At 41.0% G+C, this 10,343-nt stretch overlaps 1 protein-coding gene across 2 annotated transcripts in view; it reads right to left on the bottom strand.

Annotated features, from left to right (window-relative positions):
- Positions 1-282: 282 nt before the first annotated feature.
- syndig1l (synapse differentiation inducing 1-like) overlaps positions 283-10,343 on the bottom strand; it is a 42,959-nt gene continuing 32,898 nt past the window's right edge. For both annotated transcript variants that reach the window (XM_032543379.1, XM_032543380.1), the window contains exon 4: positions 283-3,626. In XM_032543379.1, the coding sequence (XP_032399270.1) occupies positions 3,468-3,626 (159 nt within the window). In that variant the 3' untranslated portion in view covers positions 283-3,467. The remainder of the gene's footprint in view (positions 3,627-10,343) is intronic.

Here is a 10,343-nt window from a genome sequence, read left to right as displayed (position 1 = left end):
ATTATATAAACCAGGGATCTTCAACAGGGGGTATGGGACTTATAAAACCATGCCAACAATTATTAGGCTATTTTAATAGCTTAGTATTCTATGCAAAACAAGTTATGTATAAAGGCTTTAGACAGCTCTACACATTATTGTAGGCCCAGTTTAATATGCAACTTGATTTTATACAAAATATACAGTATGTAGTAGGGGAGCCCTGATATGTCTCTCTGTTAGTTAAGGGGCCCTTGCCTTAAAAAAACAAAGACCCCTGATACAAACCACTGATAAAAACAGTTTTGCTTTTAAGAAAGAACATCCTTCCTTTCTGATTTTTTTATTTGTCATTACATTTGAACATGTCTTTATTTGCACTATGTACATGTTGCCTTCACACAAGATAGGAAACAACATCCCCAAAACATAATAAAAAAATGTTATCTTCTTTAATTCGGCTTAAGAGCACGACACAAATAGAGCACTATCACCCTGGCATTGAGCAACACATTTTTGTTGCGTGGATGTGTACATTAGCTCATCACGATGAGAAGGAAATACCAACAGCATTGAAACCCACGTACTGTTGGAACACATTGCGCAATGCCAGGTCGCCAAAGAAGCCGGATAAAAACACATCTTTTTGAATGACACGCTACAAAACACAAAAGCATGTTCATCGTTATCAGCAATAAAACTTTCTCGGAGAGATGAGAGCAGACGTACAGAGTATTTTAGTATAGTTACAGTGATGGCCATGATGTGTGCGTACGCTGACAAGGAATCGGCAGCTCATGAGTTACCACTGGAACGTGTGGTCGGAGGGGCTCAGAGGTTATAAAGGGTGTATTGATCAGCTTTTCACATGACCAGACACTCAATGAGGTGAATCATAGGGCCCCCAAACAAATACCTAGAAATCAATCAGCATTTAGTTTGTCATTATCTGGGTCCCTTGATGTTTATTCATACAGGCAGCCAAATAGGAAAGTCTTAGGAGTGTTCTGGAAATGTCCCCTGGTGGGGAATAAGAGCAATATTCGCTCTTCATTAGCACGCAATATTCACTCTTCATTAGCACAGCAGAACCGACTTACATGGTTATTTTAAAATGTTCACAAAGCCGTGGATGTCTAAATAAATTGTTTACTTGCAGTTTTTGACCGCAACCAGCGGCGCCAAAATTGGCTTATTAGTGAAATGAATGTGGTTGTGCTATTTCAGGGCTATGCTCCAGAGAGTACACATTCCTTCAGAAAAAGCCATTACGGGGAGCTAATTGTGCACCATTAATGTCACGTATGACTAATGCAGTACCTGTGCAGAGAAACTAAGTGTACGTCACCTCTTGAGGCTTGGACTAGCATCGGCCTGCATCTACAATATCAAAAAAATAGATGTAATTACCCCCTCGTACAAACAATTTGTCTGTCATTCAACTTTGAGTAAAAAATCTTGAAATTGCAAAGGAGCAAATTGAAGTGTCTCAATGAATTATTACTGTGACATGTCCTCTGTTTTAGCAGCTGAATTGGGGAATGTGGGTTTAAGCATTGCACAAAATATGAGCCCCTTCACAGCCTGATTAGTTTTAAGTTAAGCTTTTTTTATTATCTGACAAAAACAAGTTCTCAATCCAATCAATCATGCGTAGCAGTAATACTGCTGGCATACATCTAGAGTCATGCAAAGAATAATTGATCACGGCTAAATTCAAAGCTGTCACATTGCGACACTTTGTTTATATGCGCAGCCCTGGAGGACATGTAAGGTCTGCCTTTTAATGATATTACCTACCTGATTTATAACTCTATCGCCCATTGTGAATGGCTGTTTCATTTCCTATTGCCTCACCAGATGCAGTGTTTTTGGGGTGACACTGTGCACCCTTTTCCTTTTTTTTTTTTAAGACTTTTTTGGGCATTTTAGGCTTTTATTTGTATAGGACAGCTGGAGAAATGAAGGGGGAGAGATGTGTTGAACAACATGCGGCGTATGTCGTTTGACACATTGGGCAGCAAAGGGCCGCAAGTCGGAGTCGAACTTGCGGCCGCTGCGTGGAGGAGTAAGCCTCTATATATGGGCAACGCTCTCTACCAGGTGAGCTACCCAGGTGCCCTCCCACTGAAATTCTGACCATCTGGCCACCTCGCATGTGCTTTACTTCAGTCTATAAATGAACATTCCTTAAAGCGAGATTAGTCAAGGTGCCTTTAGGCAGCAGTGAACACAAAAAAGACTACATAAAAACAAAGCACATTTGCGTGTACGTAGGCAAACCATATCTGGCACAAACAGATTTTGTTAGCTTTCAGAGCCTGTCTTTGATGGATGGACACCTCAGAGGTAGAAATACAGGCCTGGGGCTCCATTGAGATTCTTGTAATTCATGCCAGAGCATATTGTTCAATGAGTCAGAAACAGCGTCTGATTGTGTCTGATCTTTTTTTTTTCCTTTCCTCTGAGAGCTTCATTCTTCTTGAAATTATAATTAGCAGTTCTGTATTTTCTTTTCTAAAGTTTTTCTTTCGTGATTTCGGGCGGCTGTGGCTCAGTGGTAGAGCGGTTGCCTGCCAATCGGAAGGTTGGTGGTTCGATCCCTGCCCCTGCAGTCATTGTCGAAGTGTCCTTGGGCAAGACACTGAACCCCGAGTTGCTCCCGGTGCTGCGCATCGGAGTGTGAATGTATGAATATTTATCTGATGAGCAGGTGGCACCTTGTACGGCAGCCCCGGCCACAGTGTATGAATGTGTGTGAATGGTGAATGTTTCCTGTAGATGTAAAAGCGCTTTGAGCAGTTGTTAAGACTGGAAAAGCGCTATATAAATACAGCGCATTTACATTTCAGAAAATGCGAGTGTGGTCGTCTACTGTGAGACAGCGAGCCCAGAGACGAATGCATCCTTGGTGTTTTTGAGTCGATGATGGCAGCTTAAGTCACATGACATGAGACGGGACTCCACGGAGAGGCTCTTATTTTATCTGCAGCTCAAATAGAGTTGGGTTAAGAGTGATTTTCTGTTGATTTCTAACCCACCTATACCTCTTCTCTTTAATAATTGCTTAAGTGTGCAGCTTCAGTCTCTTCTCCTTGATGTGTCTTGGAAGTTAAAACCAGGAAAAAGAGGATGAAGCCAACAGGGGTTTAAGTCAATGGAATGCAAACTGAACTCCAACATGGAATACTTCGATTCCTCAAACCCTCTCACTGTCTCAACAAAAGAAACACTTTGTCTATCACCAATTCCCCTTCTTCTCACCCTCCAGCTTGACCTCTCTCTAGTCACTGTAGCTAACCGTGGCTGCCAGAGGCCTGTAGGGAGAGAAAGCTGGAAAGAAAGGAAGGCGGAGGGAAAAACTGTGCATCCCCAAAACCAAAAAACATTTCCTCGTAGTGTGCAGGAGCAATGCCCTTCCCATGGGAGGGGGGTGGGGAGTGGGGGGTTGTTCTTTTCCTGAGCTCCTGGGAGGTCTGCTGCAGCTGCTATATGTGTCCTGGTTTAGAAAGGTAGGCGATGAGAGCTACCACCACCCCCACATACACACCGGTGCCTATGGTGATGGAGAGCGCAGCGAGGAACAAAGCCCGTCTGGAGGCGATGTTGGCCAGTGGAAAGTCACCTTTGTTCACTGCCTTGGTGGTCTGGAAAGGAGAAAATACAAGAAAAGAAAGTCAGATACAATTTGGATGGAGCTCAAGAGAAATGGTGACATATTTAAATAAAAAAATAAAAAATAAAAAACTTTTATCTCCTTGTGTGTGTGACAAAAAAAAGCAATGAGATGGGAGGATGAGTCCATTGACCGAGCGGCTCGGCATAACCTGGGAGCGCTCACGGTGCATGGCAGGACTAAAAAATGGCAATTAGTGTGAAAATGTCAAGGACCAGAGGTTGTGGTTATATCGGCTGCAAGCACTGAATGATAAATGACACATGAGAACAGCAGATTTATCATAATATCTCATTAAGGGTGGGGGAGCAGCAGAGATTAAGCTAGAAAACAACATCTTTCAAGACACATGAGAGTACATTTTGAGAGTGCTGCTGTTGTTTAACACGATAGAACATGAAAGAACAACTGATGCTAACAGGCGAAAGCTAAATGCTGTAATACATACTGAAACAGGACAACAAGCCCCAAAAGCATGACCCAGTTACCAAGTATTAAGGGTATAGTGCATTTTTACAATCCACTATAGGCACATACAGATCCTGTGAGGTGTTGCATTAACCATTCTGCTTAAATAACAGTTGTTTAACTCTGACCAGCCCCAGTATAAAACAGAAGTCTCTTAGTAAGGTAGAAGCCTTGGTTAGATTTGATCCATTGATTAACATATTGATTTCAGCAGCGTGGGGGACTGTTGTCCACAGGACTGTTGAGCTGATGGGTGTGAATGTGATGAAGCGGTATCACACTTCCAACTCCGAGGCCACGGTCATCTCTTGTAGAAAAAAATAAATAAATTGGTCCCTTTCATTTTGGAAGTGGAATTCCAAGTAAACAAGGTAAGGTTTCTTATTATCGACTGAAGTGAAGAGGGACTGTGAATGGCCGTTAGATGGAGAGTCCGCTATGATGTTGTGTTTGTTTGTGCCACTGGCAGTGAATAGAAAAGTAAACACCAAAGCAAAGCACTACACAAATCTTTATTTTGGCCTTCGCGTGCGAATAGGCGAGGCTCAAATGAGGTTTCTTTCCTCGTTCATCATAACCGAACGAGAAGCTCCGAAATCTGGGAAGACTTTGAAATGTAGCGGCTGCTTTTCCTCTTAGAGAGCAGCCAGCTGGTTCAGGTACCTGACCCTGTGGCTGCTTTATTTTAAGGTGTGCTCTGCATAGGTAACTGAAGACAGAGCCTGAGGTAGATGTAACACAATGGAAAGATTGTTAACGAGTCAGTTATTCATAATTTTAAATTATTCAAACCAATATCAAAATGGTAATAACAAACAGCTCACAAACAAGCTACAACTTCTTTTTTCAATGCACGTCCCAGTATTTTTGAGTTAAAAGGTTTTGTTATGAATATTTAAGAGTTATTGATGCCTTTTCATCTGTACATTATACCTAGATTTTTATTTTTATTTTTTAAAGCTGTATTATTCAAAGCCTCTCATTTGCATAACAGTCATGCAAACCAGACCAGAGTAGTCGCCCCAGACAGTGCACTCCCAACTAGACTCTACTATTCCCTGTTTAGCTCTGCAATTTTGTAGCCAAATCAATTCAGTGGGATGGATGCAAATTACACTTGAAACAAAGCATGATGTGTAGACTGTGTTTTGTCTATAATATAAGACAGAGATGGCACATCTATCAGTGCAAAATACTGCTAAGCAAATGCAGAAAGAACAGATGCCAGCTACTTACTGACCAAGGTGTGGAAAACGGTAGCAGGAAAGGTTCACCCTCTCCTTGACTTCATGTTGTTCACAGAGAAGGAGAGCGCCAGACATGAGTAAAAGGGAAATGCAACGCTACCAAACTACGGCCAAGCAGACCAATCACCGTTGTTGCAGTCTGCTTTGCCACAACTTGTAGTTACATTTCTGAAGAGGTACAAGTCAGGCTACAGCGTAGGGCCCATATCTATGCATACCTATGTACGTACTCGTGCAAATATCTGAGCCTTTCTTGCACTGTTGTATAATTTTTTATCCTTACGAAGCAGCAAGCTCTGGATCTCATAGCACATAATCTTAAGAATAATAAATTAACAATAAATCCTGATTGAAACCAAAAGTCAACAGGGTTTTGCCGACCAAATTGGGTGACGTTGGTCATCTGTGATGTTGTTCATCCTCATTTTAGTAGTTTTACCTGACTCAAGTTAAGCCAATCTCTGATTTCCTAACCCAGAAAAAGTATTTTTGTACCTAAACTACTTCCATTTTACAAAATTAACTAGATTTTTAAAACCGCAACCATTACGTTGAATAGAACGATCACTTTATTAAAACATATGGTATGGTCACATGTTTGAAATGGCCACTGTGAGACCATATCACTGTATTAACTAGAAAGCTCCTAAATGTTGTTTATTGGCAATCTACCTGTTATATTGTTTGGGTATGAGGATGTTGTAAATTATGTAAAAAAAATACTACACATTTGGTCTTTCTTATTGTGCACCAAATGTTTTCTTAGTGCCAAGAAAGGTTTTAGAAGACAATGCCTAATCGTCCAAGACAAAGACAGCCAGATGAGAGCCAGAGAGAAAGACTCTTCAGACAAATGCCTCGAAAGGTCAGGAAGCAAATCTAGACAAAGGACGTATATCAGAGCCTTCAATTTCCAAGTCAATACAGTAATTATTGAAACAAAAGCACTGTTATGGAGGCTTTATAGGAAATTAGGTTTGAGTTTGCTTTCAAAACGAGACTGAGCCCTCTCTTTTTGACTCCAATTCCCACATCACCAACAGGAAGTTGAAGGGCACATGCTTGTTATGTCATTTGACCATTACAAATATTTAATAAACCTTTTATGGTATTTGGGTCAAATTGACCAATTTCAAATTTTTACAAGAAGAAAAATGGTGCAAGTTACATTTTTTTTTCTACCTGAAAATCAATGGCGGTATGTATTCCTAACTAAATTCAAGATATGACCATTTATGTTTTTTACATAGTGTATTTTTAACATGAATTATAACCTTATGACAAAAAATGAATCCCACTTCCATTTTTAATTGTGTTCTAGTAGAGACTGATTGCATTCCCTAAACATATACAGTATGTTGTTTCAATTGTTTGAAATTGAGATAAAGACAATATTTGTTAATAGATTAGGAAGTAAAATTTTATTTCAGAATTGTTTTTAAAACCCTATATAAGTCACGGGTCAATTCGACCCAAGGGACACGAGAGGGTCCCGAAAGTGAAGACAACACAAGGGTTAAAGACTGTATTTGATGCATCAATCTGTTTTCCACCGAACACAAATAATGAAATAAAAGCCAGTCCCTCCAGGAATTTGCGATGTTGCGATCGCAACCATTCATGTGAATTCAACCAATTACCGTGAATTTGGTGAAACTCAAAAGTTTGACCAATCACCGCAACTCTACCATCAACCAATCACAGCAGTCCCACGTGCCAGACGTTAGATCAGTATGTGACCCTGAGAGCCACTGACCAAGCAGGAGTGAGAACTGGTTGACGTAACACACGTACTGTACATAGTCAAATTCATTTCCTTGTTTCTGATATGAAGACGAGACGTGTGTGACTCGAACATCTGATAGCAGCGGGGCTCAGGTTCACGAAAAGTTGTATTTTTAATAACTTTTAATCGTTAAGGTCTTTAGATGACATGATTTTGAAGTCAAAAAACTTGTTAAAGTATAGCACCATAACTTTTAGGCCTACTTTCTGTTGCTACTAGGCGGCGCTACAACTTTAAGTCAATTTTAAAACCGCAACCAGTTTCCGTCAATTGGACAATGTACACTTGAGATACACCTTCTTCCTGTTTCGATGGCGAAACGCACAAATTTGCCCGCCCCGCCACGACCAGGCCCTTTCATCTCTAAAGTCTTAAGATGGCACAGACCAAACTTGAAGTTGACTGGATGAAATCTCTGGGAGGAGTTTGTTAAAGTACAACATGTGGAAATGGCCAAAATCACACTAATTTCAAACTTTCAATTCAAAACGGCACACTTCATGTTGGGTTTAGGATATGACTCCAATGAGCTTTTTTGTACGTCTTGACATGATACATGTGTGTACCAAGTTTCATTAGTCTACGTTAAACGTACTGCTGGGCCTGAATTTGTTTTACCTTGTAGGGGGTGCTAGCGAGTTAATTTTGTGCGCCTATTCCCAAAACCCTTGAAACACGTAAAGTTTCACCAGAATTGATGCAACCGCCAATTTTGGTGAGATTTTGAGTATGTTAAGCCCCCCAAAAAGGCAATTCATTTGCAGGAATAATAATTCCTTCAGTTTCAATAGGTCCTTTGCTGCTCTTGGCGCTCGGGTCCTAATAGTGCTATAATGTGCACAAAATAGATTAGTATAGAAGGTTGAAAGTGTGTGTGCCTATGCTCTCTTCTCTGTTAGCATCCATATATGTTGTTGTGAGGATTTTTCCTTGAATCCCCTTGAGAGCAAAGCAGTTAGAAGCATTAAGTCTTTATCTCCACAACCTTGACAAAATGATTGAAATGAGGCATCGTAGAAAAAAAGATAACATCTCAGACATGGCTGCATGGAGACTCATACTGCGATGTGCTCTCGGAAGTCAATTCAGCCCCCTTAACAGGTTTCTCTTCCGAATAATAAACACACAAATCCCCCTCTTTCTCTCTCCTTCTCTCTGTGTATGTCTCTCGGCAGCTCACACACACAGAAGCATGCAAATACATAAACTCTTTCACAATAATTAGCACATTTATTTTCATCCATTATGATGACTTGTATGCTGTGAGATAACTTCAGGGGAGTCTTATTTGCATAAGCATGGCAGGAATGCGGCTCCGCACCTCTCTACTTTTCAGCACAGATGTCTCAGAGCTTAAGGAAACATTTATCAGCATCTCCAAACGAAACACAAACCCTATTAGTGGTGATAATTGAAACTCAATTCGCTTCCCAATCAAATGCTCCGAGCTAATTTTCCTACAGACATCCACTTAATTTTATGCATTATCGGTTGTGTGTGTGAGCGGTTAACGCTGAATCCTTAAAGATCCAATGTGTAATATATTTACTGTAATGAATCCAAAAATGACCCCAATGCATCCCCAGATATTAAGGAAACACTATATTCTTTGGCAACAATGCTAATGAAAGTATTTTCCCCTTTTGAAATTTCCGTTCCGTGACGGAATTTCTGTTGGTGTTTTGGACTGTGTGCCCAATTTGTCAGTCGGGCTGGGTGGCCAGATATACCTGTAGACAAATAAACCCAGCTCGCTACAACTGTAACATTACTACAGCCATGAAAGCAGCAAACAAACGAACGGGATCAATGGCGACAGATTCTTCCCGACCTAAAAAACAACCTGTTTCCAACAGCTGTGTGACCAGAGGCGTTACAAATCCCGGGTAAATATTGGAGATGCGTTTGAAAGATTGAGACAGTTTAGAGCCCAAAAGGACGCTGACTTGGCTAATTTACAGGTAAGCATTAACTTCAGGTTAATTTAGGGATGGGCATTTTATGTAATTTTAACATTTGTGCAATGTAAAGTGATCCTGACTGGTCCTGGCTAACGCCACCATGCTAACCCTGCTAACTGCTAACGTTACCGGAGGACCAGTTTACAACGTGCAGCGTGTTCAGTGGCCTGTAACCGACAGCCATGAGTCATTTTAAGCCAAGAGGGGGGGGGCTGTAAATTGGGAAGAGTGGACCGTGAGTTAGCAGTGTGTTTAGCAATTGTTGCCGTAATTCTAAGATAATAAAGTGTGTATTTGGGTCGGGTGGGAAAGAATGGTAGGGGTTGCGGGGGTTTTAGCGCTTCCTACCGTAATTCTAAGCTGAAAACGTGTGTCTGTCAATTGGGTACAGAGCTCCGCGTGAGCACAAGCTTTTATGACTGTCAATATAGCCAGACTCTAACGTTACCTACTCCGCTGTGCTGTGAAGTAATGTCTGGATATGTGAGACAAGCGTCTAGCAACATTGTTGGAAGCTGTGGTCTCAGCCTGGCAACCAACGTGAACTTTGAGTCTGGGAGGGAGGGGGCGGGGGAGACAACTCTCTCCAGTATTTTGAGTTTGTACTGCAGTAACAATTTTAAACACTAGCTGTCAGAATTACATATCGCACCTTTAAAAAATAAAGCACTACTTACCATAAAGACGATACACAGAATTAAAGATGTATAGTCTTTGGCAAATAGGACAAGAGCATATTTAAATTAGTACATGAATGCACTTCTGTTTCTGTGTGTTTGTTGATGCTCTCAAATAAACTCCTCTCCTTGGTAAGCCACGAAGTGGCTCTCTTAGTTTGACATGATCTGACCTTCCATTGGGACAAAAACACTATTGATCGTCTTTCCACAGACTCTATTACAGTCGCTAAGCTGTTTGTTTGTAAATGTCCTCTGAGTAAATGACCATGCTCAGGTGCTATCAATTCTAAACTTTTGGCCTGGGCTCGTTCTGCTGCCCTTGTCTAATCTCATAATGCGTCTGCTTACCCTGCCTGCCGAAGGCCACAGTTTGTCAACTGTAGCCGTTGACAAATTGTCCATTCAATTTCAAGCCACCTATCGAAATGTCGCAATAAAGAAATGGGAATAAGGCACAACAGTAGTTTCATCAGACGTTGGCGCTATAGACTTTGCTTGGCTGTAATCAGTAGAAGTAGAGGTTGCTAACCAGAAACAAAACAAGTT

The sequence above is a fragment of the Etheostoma spectabile genome, chromosome 18, assembly GCF_008692095.1.
Source record: "Etheostoma spectabile isolate EspeVRDwgs_2016 chromosome 18, UIUC_Espe_1.0, whole genome shotgun sequence".
Classification (NCBI taxonomy): domain Eukaryota; kingdom Metazoa; phylum Chordata; class Actinopteri; order Perciformes; family Percidae; genus Etheostoma; species Etheostoma spectabile.
This window is presented reverse-complemented; position numbering and strand designations above follow the sequence as displayed.